Source organism: Ogataea polymorpha, assembly GCF_001664045.1.
Source record: "Ogataea polymorpha strain NCYC 495 leu1.1 chromosome Unknown OGAPOscaffold_7, whole genome shotgun sequence".
NCBI lineage: Eukaryota > Fungi > Ascomycota > Pichiomycetes > Pichiales > Pichiaceae > Ogataea > Ogataea polymorpha.
In genome coordinates this window covers 134,754-149,521 of record NW_017264704.1, presented here as the reverse complement: position 1 = coordinate 149,521, position 14,768 = coordinate 134,754, and the positions used below count along the sequence as shown (strand labels likewise).

The window sequence follows — 14,768 nt, the reverse complement described above, 5'->3', positions numbered from 1 at the left end:
CGCTTAACTCTTTCAAAGAGAAATACGAAACAAACCCGGACAAGATCACCGACCAGGAGTTCAAAAAGTACCTCAACGACGCCTCAGAAAGAAAATCTGCTCTCTTCTTCAAAGTCAACTATCCAAGACTGCTGCCAATCGAGCTTATCAACGACGGCTTTATTGTCAAGGAGAACGGCGACAGGATCCGCATGTTTGGCGAGAACGACAACTTTGGCAACGACCTCGAGGCCACTCTATGGAGAATCATGGTGGACTATATTTGTTACTCGGAAGTGCGCTGCTCCTACCTGGACAAGCACTTCCCGCACGACCGCAAGTCGAAAGAGGCTATCAACAAGTACTGCACAGACAACTTGAAACCGCATCTGTTGTGGCTTGCCGGCAACCACTAAGCCTAGTGCGGCCCGAGAGCGCTTTGCGGTGCACGGGTTTTCTGTCAAGACAAAAAGAAACTGCCGCTTTCGTTTTTTTTTTTGGTCTTCAAAAAAAAAAAATTGCTCTCCGTCAAATCCAACGGCGCCAAGGCTGTGCAGCGTCCGTGATATATCGGACCAAAAGGTCCTTCCTTTACCGAACAACAACACTATCGTCAACGCCATCACCAGAGCACGCGCTGCCTGTTGTTGCCAGGCATGTAGACCGCAGGGTGTCCTTTCAAGAAGTGCGGTAACCAATAGCTACTCATTGTATAACCGCAACCTTGCATATAATTAGGGCTCGACCCCCTCGAAAAATCTTTCCCCTTCTTATGACTACATTGGAACTCAATTCCGCCCAAGAGCTTATTTTCGGCGGTATTCCTGAGTCTGCCAATACCCCTAACGAGTTCTTCTTGGCTCAGCAGCAGAAGCTGGACCAGCTCGATGCTCTTTCCCCTCTGCCGTATGAACTGCTGGACAAAATAATTGGATATGTTTATTATAACGACACCGACAAAATTTACTCTTTGAATGCTAACACCAAGGACTTTTGCCGGTCGATCAGTTTGGTGAACAGTGCCTTCTATCTGCTCAGTCTCAAATATGTGTTCAGATACGCAAACTTTACCAGATCCATTTTTTTTGACCGATTTCTCAGAAATTTGCAAAAGAACAATATTCTCGGAAGCTATGTAAAATTTCTGGATTTCTCGGAGTTCACCTCAGTTGGACTGGGGAGAACAGGTCAGATGATGCAAGAGATCCAAATGGTAACACACAAAACCATTCTCCAGTGTCTGGAGCTGACTCCGAACCTCACAGAGTTTCTTGCCAGTGAGAGCATTGAGGGCGATATCGATGGCATGGTAGTTGATCACCTTTTCAACAAACTACCAAAACTGGAAGCTGTGGATTTCTGCGGCTCTAGTGGTATCGGCTTTTCTCAAAGCTTTGCGAACCTGCACATATTCCCCAACTCCAACGTCAAAAACCTCTCCTTCCACGAATGTACAGACCTCACGAACGAAGCATTTACCAGCATTTTACGCAACCTCACTGCATTGGAGCGGCTAGATCTCAGCCACACGCAAGTCACCATCCAGACCCTCAACGAGAGTCTCCAGGAGTCCGCACGGCTCACCCATTTATCGATTGCACGTTGCTCCCGTCTTGGAGCCGCTCGACACCTGATCGAGTTTCTCACCAAACATCCAGCAGTCAACAACGACTCTCTGCTCTGGCTCAACTTGCAGGTCGACACAAACATTGCATCTCCGTTTAACACCAACACACTGACGTTTTTGCTTGGAAATATGAACGCTTCAAATCTCCGTTACCTTAATTTGGCCGGCGTCGACGTCGAGCCCAAACATTTAATGCTCATTGCCGAGAGATTTCCCGCGCTTGAAAGTCTCGTGATCGCTCATTCGCAACTCTCTATCGATGATTTACTACTAGTTCTGTCAAGCTTGCACAACCTCAAATTTATTGATCTCACAGGAAACAAAAATATCACCAGATGGTCTTTGGACAATAACCAGCTGCTGACATGCTGCCCAACATTACAAGCGATTGAGGTGGACTACAAAGTAGTTGACTTGCTTGACGATACCACCGGTAAGCTCAGAGTTTACAACAACGGTGCTCTTGAGATCTGGAAAACCTACAATGATAACGGAAAAGGCAGACGAGCTTGGGTATTCAAGCTCAATGAGCTGCAGCTTAAGAAAGAGCTGAATGGCCAATCTTTGAACTTCAATAATAACCTGGTGTATTTTGACATCAACACAGGTAGAAAGATTATGCAAAAGATTGAGCGTCCGGCTTTTTTGAAATACGCTTCGAGGAAAATCAACTGCTCCAAGGGTCTGTTTCAAAACGATGAGTTGGCATTTCCAGGCGAGTTCACCGAACGTGGCATATATAAGTACTATTCTTTGAATAAGTAATGTAATAAATAATAGGATTCACAGCCTTGTAGACCAAAATATTTTTTTTCAAAAAATTTAGATATATTGTATCATGTCTAGAAGGCCTCAGTTTTCTCGTCATGATCTCGACAGCGAGGACGAAGATGCATACTCGAGCGAAGTCTCTAATGACTCTTTGTCATCGCTGTCGTTTGGAGCTCTGTCTGCTGCGCAGAAGAAACTAGATGAAGAAGATAGGAACTCGGAAGCAGAATCAGACTCGGATGGCGGGTTTTTTGAAGAGCCAAGCAAAAAGAACCACCCTCAGAAAAAGAAGAAAAACAAACATGCTCCTAGCGAGACGTCTGCAAAAAAGCCGGTTCCGAAGGTGCGAGAAATCCCCGGGTTGCTTGATGGCACAAAGTACGCAAAGACAAAATATCATGACATACGATTCGATTCTGCATTTGGAAAAGTAAACGAGAGCGAGGTTCGGCGAAATTACAAGTTTTTGGATGAGTATCGACAAAAGGAGCTGGAGCAAGTTCAGAGTGTTTTGAAAGATCCGAAAAAGCGCAACAAACTGAGCGAAAAAGAGTTGCAGGATCTTGATTACATCGCAAAGAGCACCAAGTCACGTTTAGATGCTCTCAAGAACAAAGATCTGGAGCGTGAGGTGATCAAAGACTACAAAAAGAAGACAGGAAAGGAATTTGTGAAGCGCAGCGACAAACGGAAGCTGGTTCAGGTTGCAAGATTCCAGAACATGAAGAGCAAGCAGCGCGAGAAGGTGATGGAGAGAAAGCGTAAACGGAGGCTTGGAAAGGAGATGCGGCAGTTCGAACAAAACTACGGTGACGCAAGAAGATAAATATTCCTTAGATGTATTTAATTTTTATTAGTGTTCCAAGATGGTCAAATTGCCGGTGACGACAACGTTTTCCAGAATGGAGCCGTTAGGAATGTCGATTCTTTGACCATCCGAACAGACAATGATCACAGTACCCTTAAGCTGGATACCTCTGCCGAAGTAAACGTTACCAGTGACAGTCAAATGGTCGAGTTCAAGAATTCTTGGCATGTGAGGGATACGTTGCTGGAAGTTGGAGACTTTCTTGAAGTGCGATCCCAGCTTGATCAGCGGAGCACCGCCAAACCTAGCACTATCGAGTTTCAAAGCACCGTGTTGCAAGTTGAACAAATCACTCTTGACAAGCATCAGGTCGGAACAGGTCTTGACTGGCAAGAACCTGGACCTTGGAACAACCACACCATGAGCACCTTTAAAGTGTCTGATGGCAGCACCAACAGCGGTTTCTAATTGCAGCACCTGCATCTCAGAGTTTCCGACGCTGATAGACTTGCTGTTTGGAATGATCTCCATTTCGAGGGCGTTGGCTTCCACCAGACGCTTGATAGCACGCAAGTTGATCCACAGGTTGTTGGTATTGAAGTTGGTGAACTTCTTGATGGACTTGAAGTCCTCGACATGGTCTTTAGGAACCTGAGCAATCTCGAGCAATCTGACCTGGCCATTGTAATTGATCAGAGTACCACCCTTAACGTCGGCTCTAGTTTTGTCTGTCAGCTCCATGATGTACTCTGCCCCCGTCTCAACCATGTGGTTCAAAATCTTGGTGTCGACGGTAGCACCGAGGTTGTCACCATTGGAAACAAACAAGATCTCTTTGCCTTGCTCCAGTAAAACATCCAGCTCACCAGAGGAGACCAGAGACTCAAACAAGTCGCCGTGTCCTGGCGGGTACCAGGCGTCCAACTTGTCGTCGTAAGATTGAGGAACAGGCAAAAGAGAGTCCTTGAACACTCTAGGGTATCTGGACTGGTTGAAGGTTCTGATCCGGATACGGTGACCTTGGTACTTTCTGACAATGATCTGGGTGTCATCGTTGGTATTGAACGAATTCATCAGCAGCAATGGCACGTCGGTGTCATAGGTTTTGTTGAGGTGCTCGATCTGGCGAACAGACAGATCCAGGAACGACTGGCCATCTCTCACCTCAATGACAGACTTGGGACCCACACAACCCATTGAGGTACCCAGACCTCCGTTCAGCTTCAACACCGCCAATTTCGAAAGGTTGCTATTGTCTCCATTCTGCAAGCTGGAGTAGGCAACAACCTCGTCAGGGGTAGGCGAGCGGATCTGGTTCCAGTCCAGGGTCGTCCCTGAGGCCTTGTCTGCAAGGTAGCGTCTGAACAGGGAGAAGAACGAATCCATCTCGACCTCGAACTTGGCCCTGACCTCGGGATCTTCCACGGCGTCGATCATCTTGTTGAGGGAGTTCCTCATTTGAGACGCAGCAACGCTGGTACTGGTGTTTTCAAAAGCGTAGGTGCTCTGGGACTTGGCGTGCTTACTCATGGTAGATGAATGAGGACGTCACAGCGATTATATCTGATGGAATAGAAAAGAAATCTAAATTCTTATAACCTGTTTGTCCTTAAGGGTGCGACCGCGCACGACCGACTACAGAATAGAAAAACTATGTCGTTCTCCGAGCCGAATCACAACCTACACATCCTTGCACCGCAGAGAGCAACTAAGCATGCCCCGAGTAGCTGCCGGCGATTATCGTCTGGAGCGTCGTGACGGGGCTCCACTCCTCCTCGATATGATCCGTGGAGCTGAACGGGTCCTCGGCGGTGTCGGAGAGCGCTTTTATGCCGATGTTGGTGTTCAGTCGCGAGACAAGTTCAGCTCCCGTCTCGCTGTTGATCGTAAACCGAAGCTGGATACCGGCGTCGGCCTCTCTGGCAACTCCGTTGGTCATGAACCGCGCAATTAGTCGTTCCTCGTGGTGCGACGCGGAAAACACGAACGGAGTCGACGTCAAGTTCCACGTGACTCTATTTTTCTCTCTATTGAACGACCCGGACGGCTTGGTAGCTGCAGATGCCGCTTGTGCCCCGGTGATCGACACAGACACCATGAGGTTGGCAAGCTCAATAGAACCGGACTCGAGTAGAGGCAGCAGCTCGTCGGAAGGCTTGATGGAGATGATTACCGTCGACTGGCTCTGTTCGTGTTTCCAGATAGGATGCACCACGATCGGTGGTTTGGAGCTATTCAGCATGTACTTGAGCCCACCCACTGTGCGCAAATGAATCTGCGACGGATCCATGATCGTGAAATGGTTAGGTTCTTGTTGGTTTTGCTGGATGAACATCGGATTGGTGATAAAACTTGGCAATGCACCCGACGACGACAACTGGAGCTCGATTTTGGACGGAATTTTTTGGACGCTCTTATCCAACAGGTAGCTGAAGGCAACCTCACCAATCACGTTGCACCCGGTGACCTCGCCGTCTTTGAACGAGGCATTGTAGATCTCCACGACCGACGCATTCAGACCGGGCTGCGTGAGGTTAGGGTGCCGGATCTGGCCGCTGGACAGGCCACCGGTGCCGGTGTTAGTTCTGGACAACATTGTGGACCCGGTAGCATTTGGTGCCATTGGCGCCTGCTCCAGCGAGCTGCCAAGGGTACTGATTCTACGCTGCTGTGGAGGAGCTGGTGCGGAGCCGTGCGGCTGTCTCGGACCAAAGCCAACGTCTGTCGAGGTGTGCTTTCTTGCGGAAGGCACTGGCGGAGCCGGTGGTTCAGCGCTGGACTCAAGAGCAGCCTCGGGGAGAGGAGAAACCACAGGAACGGTCTTCTGGACAGGATCCGGAGCCGAGGTAGGAACTGTGCCTGCAGAAGCAAAGGCCAGAGAGCTGGTGGAACCTCTATAGGACGGCTGAATGGAAGAGCTGTTCGTGAGCTCGCTGGCCATCGAGTTGGACCGCCTTGTAGGTTGCATGGCCGGATAGCCGTTCGCCAGCGCGGCAGAGGAAGGGGCAGTCGCCTGGACAGTTTCAGGAACGTTTTCCGGAACGTTTTGTGCCAGGGGCTGTTGGGTTGGCGGAGTCTCGGAGATTGGAGTGGAAGCCTGCGGAGTGGCTCTCTCGCTTACGCTGGGCTCGCTGCGTTCCGTAGCAGGCGCAGGGCTGCTCACCACGGACGAGAGCTCGCTTTCTGCAATAGCGGTGTTGTTGAGGCTGTGGGCGTCGCTCTTCTTCTTTCTGCCTCCGCGCAGCATGGTCCCAAACTTGGACCGTAGACCGTGTTTCTCCTTTGGTTTCTTCTCTGGGGATGGAGACGGAGCGGCCGGATGTCTGGATTTTGTTGGAGACGAGTGCTCAGTCTTGGAGCTTGCGAGACTGAGGATCCGGGACTTGCGGTGCGAGGGTTTCGGAGTCGCGGTGAACCCGTTGTCCTGGGCCTTTTTGGTAGGAGGAGCCTCCTTGGTCAGCTCAATTGGCAGCGTCTTGGCCGAGACGGCCTCCGAAAACCGCTGGATCTCGTCCGGCGGATTGAAACTTAGCGTGTGCTCTAGTGCCGTCTCGTTCAGCTTTTTGAAAGTGTCTAGAACGTCGCTCACGTCGGTCTGGTACTTTAAAAACACATCCTTCAAGAGCACAAGCCGGTTGTAATCGTAGCGTTCGAACACCTCAAAAAAGTACGGAGCTCTTTCGCTCCACTCGGTCCTCAGGGCATCCACGTCGCCGTGAGCCTCTTTCTGAGAAATTGACGAAGCCAGACCCACAAGCTCATCCATTTCAATTAGATTCGAGTCATTGTGGCGGCCAAACACTTTCAATGGTGCTATCATGTCCCTTCCCATCTTCCGGGTGCTGGAGTCCAGTAGCTCGGCTTCTTTGTGGACTATATTCAAAACGCCTGTCCACATTGGGGTGGCCAGGCCAAGTGAGTCAACGGTCGCATTGTGTAGTTTTGGGTTGTCGAGGCTCGTCAGCAGACTGTCTCCCTTGTTGAGAAGGGCCTTGAGCTGGTCAACATACTGGAGTCGGAGCCGGCCGTACGCGGTGAACCATTCCGCCAGCTCGTGGTTGATGGTTTTCAACTGCGTGTGGCGCAGCTTGAGTGCCTCCATTGCCTCTTGAGGCGGCTTTCCAAATAGCAAGGACGAGGAATAGACGACTTGTTCGCTCATTACAGAAAAGTTTGTTGCCATTAAATTCCATAAATCGTCGCGACTAAACAGCCTGGACGGGGAAAATCCCATTTTGAAGAATTTGCCTCTAGGGAAATGTTTCAATGTCTCTACAATGATTCTAGCCATGATGATTAGCAATATTCACAGTATCGATATACATAGTACTAGCGAATTTCAACACTAGCAAATCCTTTTTTTGGGCAAAATGCTTCACTTCTTCTCCTCGCAGGTCTTGCAGTCAGAGCAATTGCAGTCGTCCTTGCAAGCACACCGTCCGCACGAGCACACGGATTCTGGCTTCTTTTCTTGGCAATGCGAGCACGAGCATCCTGCTTCGCAAACACAGCCCTTAGAAGATGAACACGAACAAGGCATTTTCAATGAAAACTAAATTTGGATCTCCGCTGAATAAATTTTTTTCAGCGAAGCACAGCCTCTTGTGTACTTCCCGTTCGTTCCCTGATAAAATTGCATGATTTCTACCAGCAGAACTCAGGGTCGGATATTCGGATATCCAAGCTTATCGTAGGCAATTAATTTTCCATTAGCCGTATGTGCGAGTCTGCTAGTTAGGCCAAAATAGCGCATGCTGTAAAGCTCGAGAGTTATCCGAAATCCTGTCTACAACTACGGAGTAGCAAGACTGTAAGTAATCAAGCTAAAAACCCGATTTTCGGCTCAAAAAGCCATACGTTGTACTATCATACGCATCGAAGTGCTCAAAAGTAGTGTTCCACCTGGCAAACCGTGCAATGTATGCTTTTGCAGTTCTCTTGGCCCGATAACAAGTTGCAGAGCAATAGCCGTCAGCGGACCGGCCTTCTTGCACTTTTTGCAACCACGCTCGGTGCACGGTTGCAGTTCTTTGGGCAACAGAAGAAGGACATTTTTGCTGGTTAATTTGTTATGTGATGTTTGGGAGACCCTATTATTTATCTACTCCGAGATTGCATAGATAAGCTATGGCGTACGCTTATCAGTTGTCACGCAAATTGCAGCCATCTAGCCCCCGCAAAGCGTCTTGTGTCGGAACGGTTTATCATATTATTGGTGTCATTTATATTCTGGATCTACATTAATTCTTTAATCAAGTAGGGTAGCAGCACACAAGCGGCAATAGACAAGGTGCAGATATTTTCCCAAAGCGCAAGTGGACTTCGTAGAAATCCTTTGTCACAGAAGTTGAGATAGCAGCTGTAGAACGCGACGCGGAAGAAATGATAGAACAGTAGACCAGGCGATTGCAGCATGCCGGACAAGAGCCCCACGGGGCCCGAGATACAGTCCCCTCCACACAGGAAATAGGCGAAGCAGCCCCGCTGCAGAAGCTCAAGGTATTTGGATTCCGCCGCAAACAATGTGTAGAGCGCAATGGAAAGAGTGTTGATCACTGCATCCAGTGGCTTGCGTTCACCATGGAAGGTGAGCATTTTTTCTAGCATGACACCCTCATCCAAGAATTCCTCGCTGGAAAGGGGTGCCAACAGCTTGCACAGCAGAACAGCATCGTTCAGGCCAACTGTCATGCCCCCGCCTGTCAGTGGATGTCTCATGTTGAGCGAATCTCCGACATAGATCAGGCCAGGAATCGTATTTGGCTTGGCAGTCAAATACTGGTTTGGCATGCTTTTGTACACGTTCTGTTCTGCGCTCAAAGCTTTCTCAAATGATGGCTTCAGTTTCTCCGGCAAAGATATAAGGACCTGCGACCTCAGATACTCAAGAACTTCCTTCTGCTTTGGTAGCTGGGCGCCGCGGTACGCACATAGAATCCGTGTGTGACGGGGGCTGATTTGGTATACCAGGATAGGGGCGTGTTTGCCGAGTATCACATGGCCGTGGTTCTTGAGAGGAAGCTCAGCGTCCTCTAGGTCCAACCCCACGAAATACGACGCGACATCCGGCTGTCTGTCCTTGTAGAGCTCCTTTCTGAATTTTGAGTAGATTCCGTCGCAACATATCACCAGCTTGGCACGGTACTCGTCTTTGCCGGCCACCTTCACACCAACGACTCTTCCATCTTCGCGGATAAGTTCTGTGACGTTGCCCTCCACTTTGGTTACGTTTGGCTCTGCCAAGCACAGCCCCCGTAGGTTCATGAGAAAGTCTCCGTGGTGGAAGGCCACTCCATGGACTGTGGGCGTGCTATCCCATTCAGACATGTTCAAAGTGCTGTCTGTGTACAGCTTATCCTCATTTCCAAGCTTCAAAGCGCCGGGCACGGGCTCGGTGTCGATATCAGGAAGGACGCTCTTGTCGGGGTATTTGATCTCCACATGGCAGCCATTGTACGAAATGTAGTACCCGTCAACCTGGATTGCATCTATATTGTTTATGGCACCAATCATGCCAAGTTGCTTGAGTGCTTTCACACCTGCGGGCTGCAACAGCTCACCAACAATCCTGTTTGGCTTTGCCCATTCACGCTCGGCAATCAGAACCTTGCGGCCTTGTCTAGCCATCACCGTGGCAATACATGGCCCGACCACTCCCGCACCAACCACAATCACGTCGTACATTAAGAAAAATGGTTCCAAAAGCACACCTTTTATAGCACAAAATGATCTGATTTTACGAACCTGAACGAGAGAGCTCAATAAAAAATAATTTGGTGCGCGCTCGTTTGCGGCGGTGCAGACACAAGACACTATATTTTTTTTCGAAAAAGACACGATAACGTTCAATGCCCGAAGAAGTGCTGCCCTACCACAAAGAAGAGAAGAGACTGGCAGCTTCTGAGTACGAAAAATACGACCTTATACGCGAACGTTTCAGTTACGTGATCGCCCTCCAGGTATTTCTGCTGTACATAATTTACATCTATTACGATCACATAAACGAGTACCATCCGCTATTGGCGGGAGCTCTTCTAGGAGCGCAAACGTCATGTCTGGCGCAGTCGTTGAACCAATTTTACCAACGCACAATCAGTCTATCTAAGCATATCAAATTTTATATCTACGGAATATTCAACGGAGCAGCTACCACTTTATGGATTAGGTTGCTGGTGTCTAAGGTAGACACCAAAATCATGAGGTTTGTGTACGATCAGACATTTGGTGGGCTCATGTTTCAATTCTTGTTCATTTTGTATAACTGTATCTGGGAACGGCAGGACCTTTACACCCATTTACGAACAACATATATCCAGTCGCTCAAGTACTACTACATGATGTGGCCGTTGGTGTCGTATCTATGCTTTTTCCATATGCGTGAAGATCTCATATTCCCGCTCAACTGTTTGTCGACCCTCATATTCACGCTGCTACTGACTCTGATCACGTAAATAGAATGACTTTGTCGCGCGAAAATGCATGTTCCTTAATTTATTGCGCCTTTAACGGGAGTTTTGCCTGGTATATTTTGATTTCGTTACGTAAAACAGTTTATCCGAAAAGCGGCCCCAAAAACGTTAAAACTTTCCAGCACAGTATACACACACCTGAGACCCGACACCCCTACAGCCACACCTTACACCAGCAAACATCCAATCATGATCACCGGGTAAGACGGACTCAAGCTTGCAAGCGTTCAAAAAGGAGCCACAAGGGGTGGGAAGCTTGGAATCATTTCCTTTAGATTCTGAAATTTTTCCGCAATACTGTTGATGGCAGATGACACATACTATTTAACGGTTCACGAGGCTGCCCTGGCCGTCGTTGCCACGGCAATGAAGAAGTCCAGACTGAAGCCGCACATCCTGGTTATCAACTCGATCATCGGGGCCTTTCTCTTTTCTTCCGGAGGAATGCTCGACTTGATGGTGCACGCATTGAATCCAGGGCTGGTTCATCATGGGTTTGTCGGGGTGGTCAGTTTGTTGCAGGGAAGCGTTTACTCGATTGGGTTGTTTTTCGTCATTTCCATGGGTATGGAGCTATTCAACTCTAATGTGCTCTTTTTCTCTGTTGGAGTGATGCGAGGGGCAGTGTCGGTGGTGGACCTGCTCACGAGTTGGTTTGTTTCACTCTGGGTCAATCTAGGTGCCACCGTTTTTGTGGTGTATTTATTCTGTCATGTTTCTGGTATCACGTCCTCGGGATCCTATGTGGAAGAGTCCCGTGCAATAGCAGAAGACAAGGAGGCATTCTCTTTCATGCAGACGTTTTTGAAAGGCGTTGCTGGGAATTTCTTTGTGTGTCTCGCTGTCTATTTGCAAATAATGGTGAAACCACTACACGTCAAACTCATAATGATATATCTCCCGATTTTCACATTTGTGGCCATGGGGTTCACCCATTGCGTGGCCGACATGTTTCTGGTTCCGGTAGGGCTTTTAAACAAGTGCTCGTTTGGATGGGGCCGATACTTCTGGAAGCTCTTTCTTCCTGCTACGCTGGGCAACATTGTAGGAGGATCGTTTTTCGGAGTGGTTATTCCGTGGTACCTGCATCTTGTGGTGATTGAAAAGGACATGAAACAGCTGCATCTTCCAGACTATGAAGAGCGCGACGAGCAGCCGGAGCTGAACATGGACTCCAGGGTGGTACGCGCCCCTAGCCACTCGGCCGTTACCTCGCTCAATAGCACCATCAACTACAACCCGCCAGACGTGCAAACGTATGCTCCGTCCACTACCGAACGCTCGCCTAGCGGAGTGTTCCCTGTATATGACATGGGCGAGCCCCTGGAGCGCGAACGGAGCATAGCACAGGCAACTGAGGACGGCGCAGGTCTCAGGCTCTCGTTGACCCGCGGCAGCTGGCGTCGGCGAGCTACGCAGGCGGACGCGGAAGCACAGTCGGATACCGGTTCCAGAAGTCAGGAAACCACTAAAGATCGAATTGTCCGCCATTTAAGCAGCGCTAGGAGTCGGGACGATATGGACGCAATGCGCAAGCGACTATCAGCCGCAGGCATCACCTCAAAAATCGCCAGCCATTCGAATGATATCGCCGGTATCCACGAAGGCTCTATAGACGTATCCTATCCAGGTCCCACTGCGTCGAGGTTGAGGAGGTTGCCGACGGAGTCAGTAGATCCAGCAGATTCTCCCGAGGACAGTTCGAGTACCGACGAGAAGAGAGACGCAAATTAATAGAGCTTGATCTCTCGTTAAATAAACACGCATAATGCTCACATAGTATATTATTTTATAGAATTATTTTTCGCTAAATTTACGTGTCGTCGAATAAATCGTTTGTTTTCCTTAGTGTCCATGGTGCCTACGCAATCTAAAAAAGACACTATTTCCGACCAGGAGGTGAAGGAAAAGCTTGTGGAGCTGGCAGCTCCGGCTCCAGAGCCACAGCTACCTCCTGTTAATGGAGTTAATTGGCGCAAGGTCGAGGCTGTTGTTGCACCGATTCTCTTCACTTTCGTGTCGTTCTTCGTCAGAATGTACAAAATCGGCATCAACAGCAACGTCGTTTGGGATGAGGCCCATTTTGGCAAATTCGGCTCGTACTACCTCAGACACGAGTTCTACCACGACGTTCACCCCCCATTGGGCAAGATGCTGGTGGGACTCTCTGGATATTTGGCAGGATATAACGGGTCTTGGGATTTCCCGTCCGGCCAAGCCTACCCTGAGTACATTGATTACGTCAAGATGAGACTGTTTAACGCAACCTTCAGCTCCCTGTGTGTTCCCTTTGCTTACTTCACCATGAAAGAGCTGGGCTTTGATCTTAAAACCGTGTGGCTCTTCACTTTGATGGTCACCCTTGAAACCTCATACACCACACTTGGCCGCTTTATTCTGTTAGATTCCATGCTGCTCTTCTTTACAGTTGCCACCGTCTTCAGCATGGCCAGATTCCACAACCAGAATAGAAATGAGGCCAACTCGTTTTCACGTAAATGGTGGAAATGGCTTCTACTGACGGGAATTTCCATCGGCTGCACCTGCTCCGTCAAAATGGTGGGTCTGTTTGTGACTGCTTTGGTTGGCATCTACACCATGGTGGACCTGTGGAGCAAGTTTGGCGAGCTGCGTACCACCATGCCTCTCAAACGCTACTTCTACCACTGGGTCGCCAGAATCGTGGCACTCATCATCGTTCCCTTCACTGTCTTTGTGGTGTGCTTCAAGGTCCACTTTGACCTGCTCTTTGGTTCTGGTCCCGGGGATGCCAATATGTCCTCGTTGTTCCAGGCCAACCTGCTCGGCTCGGAATTGCAGTCTGGTCCAAGAGACGTCATGACGCTCAATTCTGTGGTCACCATCAAGAACCAAGGCCTTACTGGCGGTCTTCTGCACTCCCATATCCAGACGTATCCTGAGGGTTCCAACCAACAACAAGTCACCACCTACTCGCACAAGGACTCAAACAACGACTGGGTGTTTGAGCTCGTGAGAGAAGACCCTAGAAATGAGTTCACCGAGCCCCACTATGTGGTGGATGGCATGTCAGTTAGACTGATCCACAAATCGACGGGGAGAAACCTGCACACACACGAGATCCCTGCTCCAGTGTCTTCTTCCCACTACGAGGTGTCTGGATACGGAAACCTGACTGTTGGCGACTTCAAGGACAACTGGGTCGTCGAAGTCGTGGACCAATACGGAACAGAGGACAAGCTCAGACTACACCCATTGACCACCTCGTTCAGACTTAGATCCGAGGCTTTGGGCTGCTACTTGGCTTCTTCCGGAATTGCGCTGCCTCAGTGGGGATTCCGTCAGGGTGAGGTCATGTGTATGAAGAATCCATTCAGGAGAGACAAGCGGACTTGGTGGAACATTGAAAACCACAGTAACCCAGAACTTCCTAATCCTCCCGAAGACTTCAAGCTACCAAAAACATCATTTTTGAAAGACTTCATCCAGCTCAACATCGCTATGATGGCCACAAACAACGCTTTGGTGCCAGACCCAGAGAAACAGGACGACTTAGCCTCTAAGGCTTGGCAATGGCCTACACTTCACGTTGGTATCAGATTGTGCGGCTGGGGCGACGACAACGTGAAATACTTCCTCATCGGCTCTCCGGCCACCACTTGGACCTCCTCCATTGCCATTGTCGTCTTTGTGATTATGGTTGTGTGCTATCTATTGAGATGGCAACGCCAGATCAACGATTTCGAAGGACAACCAAAGAAGGCCGATCTGTTTGTGATGGGAGGTCTGTATCCGTTTTTGGGATGGCTTCTGCATTACCTTCCATTTTGTATCATGGGTAGGGTGACCTACGTTCATCATTATCTTCCAGCGCTCTATTTTGCCATGATTGTCTACTGCTACACCGTCTACAGATTGGCCGAGAAATTGAACCGTTGGGCGGCCGCTGTCTTGTACATTTTCCTTTACGCTCTTGTGATTGGCTGGTTCATATTCCTCATGCCACTCACATTCGGCATGGATGGGCCAAATTCAAACTACAAATACCTCAATGTCTTAAAATCATGGAGAGTTGCAGACGACTAGAAAAATATAACAATATCTGAATTATTTTTTATCCTAAATATTGTAATTA

At 49.0% G+C, this 14,768-nt stretch overlaps 8 protein-coding genes across 8 annotated transcripts; 5 read left to right on the top strand and 3 right to left on the bottom strand.

The window, feature by feature from the left end:
* Positions 1 to 751: 751 nt before the first annotated feature.
* Positions 752 to 4,743, top strand: OGAPODRAFT_77994 (uncharacterized protein; the record flags this gene model as incomplete). The annotated part of the gene is made up of 3 exons (XM_018356405.1): positions 752 to 2,367; positions 2,453 to 3,003; positions 3,081 to 4,743. The coding sequence occupies 3 exons, from the start codon at positions 752 to 754 to the stop codon at positions 3,140 to 3,142; spliced, it is 2,229 nt and encodes a 742-aa protein (XP_018208533.1). The 3' UTR covers positions 3,143 to 4,743.
* On the bottom strand, positions 2,785 to 4,743 carry OGAPODRAFT_17354 (UDP-glucose pyrophosphorylase, catalyses the reversible formation of UDP-Glc). Its single transcript, XM_018355060.1, has one exon. The coding sequence runs from the start codon at positions 4,713 to 4,715 to the stop codon at positions 3,231 to 3,233; it is 1,485 nt and encodes a 494-aa protein (XP_018208534.1). The 5' UTR covers positions 4,716 to 4,743; the 3' UTR covers positions 2,785 to 3,230.
* A 40-nt stretch (positions 4,744 to 4,783) lies between these two features.
* Positions 4,784 to 7,324, bottom strand: OGAPODRAFT_17353 (uncharacterized protein). Its single transcript, XM_018355059.1, has one exon. The coding sequence runs from the start codon at positions 7,285 to 7,287 to the stop codon at positions 4,894 to 4,896; it is 2,394 nt and encodes a 797-aa protein (XP_018208532.1). The 5' UTR covers positions 7,288 to 7,324; the 3' UTR covers positions 4,784 to 4,893.
* Positions 7,325 to 7,471: 147 nt separating this feature from the next.
* On the top strand, positions 7,472 to 7,747 carry OGAPODRAFT_17352 (uncharacterized protein). The gene has a single exon (XM_018355058.1). The coding sequence runs from the start codon at positions 7,556 to 7,558 to the stop codon at positions 7,739 to 7,741; it is 186 nt and encodes a 61-aa protein (XP_018208531.1). The 5' UTR covers positions 7,472 to 7,555; the 3' UTR covers positions 7,742 to 7,747.
* A 641-nt stretch (positions 7,748 to 8,388) lies between these two features.
* Positions 8,389 to 9,879, bottom strand: OGAPODRAFT_17351 (uncharacterized protein). The gene has a single exon (XM_018355057.1). The coding sequence runs from the start codon at positions 9,867 to 9,869 to the stop codon at positions 8,421 to 8,423; it is 1,449 nt and encodes a 482-aa protein (XP_018208530.1). The 5' UTR covers positions 9,870 to 9,879; the 3' UTR covers positions 8,389 to 8,420.
* Positions 9,880 to 10,033: 154 nt separating this feature from the next.
* On the top strand, positions 10,034 to 10,666 carry OGAPODRAFT_95715 (uncharacterized protein; the record flags this gene model as incomplete). The annotated part of the gene is made up of 1 exon (XM_018357797.1): positions 10,034 to 10,666. One exon carries the CDS (start codon positions 10,034 to 10,036, stop codon positions 10,634 to 10,636), a length of 603 nt encoding a protein of 200 aa, XP_018208529.1. The 3' UTR covers positions 10,637 to 10,666.
* A 39-nt stretch (positions 10,667 to 10,705) lies between these two features.
* OGAPODRAFT_17350 (uncharacterized protein) lies at positions 10,706 to 12,419 on the top strand. The gene has a single exon (XM_018355056.1). The coding sequence runs from the start codon at positions 10,958 to 10,960 to the stop codon at positions 12,386 to 12,388; it is 1,431 nt and encodes a 476-aa protein (XP_018208528.1). The 5' UTR covers positions 10,706 to 10,957; the 3' UTR covers positions 12,389 to 12,419.
* Positions 12,420 to 12,488: 69 nt separating this feature from the next.
* Positions 12,489 to 14,732, top strand: OGAPODRAFT_17349 (uncharacterized protein). The gene has a single exon (XM_018355055.1). It carries the CDS (start codon positions 12,509 to 12,511, stop codon positions 14,717 to 14,719), a length of 2,211 nt encoding a protein of 736 aa, XP_018208527.1. The 5' UTR covers positions 12,489 to 12,508; the 3' UTR covers positions 14,720 to 14,732.
* The last annotated feature ends 36 nt before the right edge of the window (positions 14,733 to 14,768 follow it).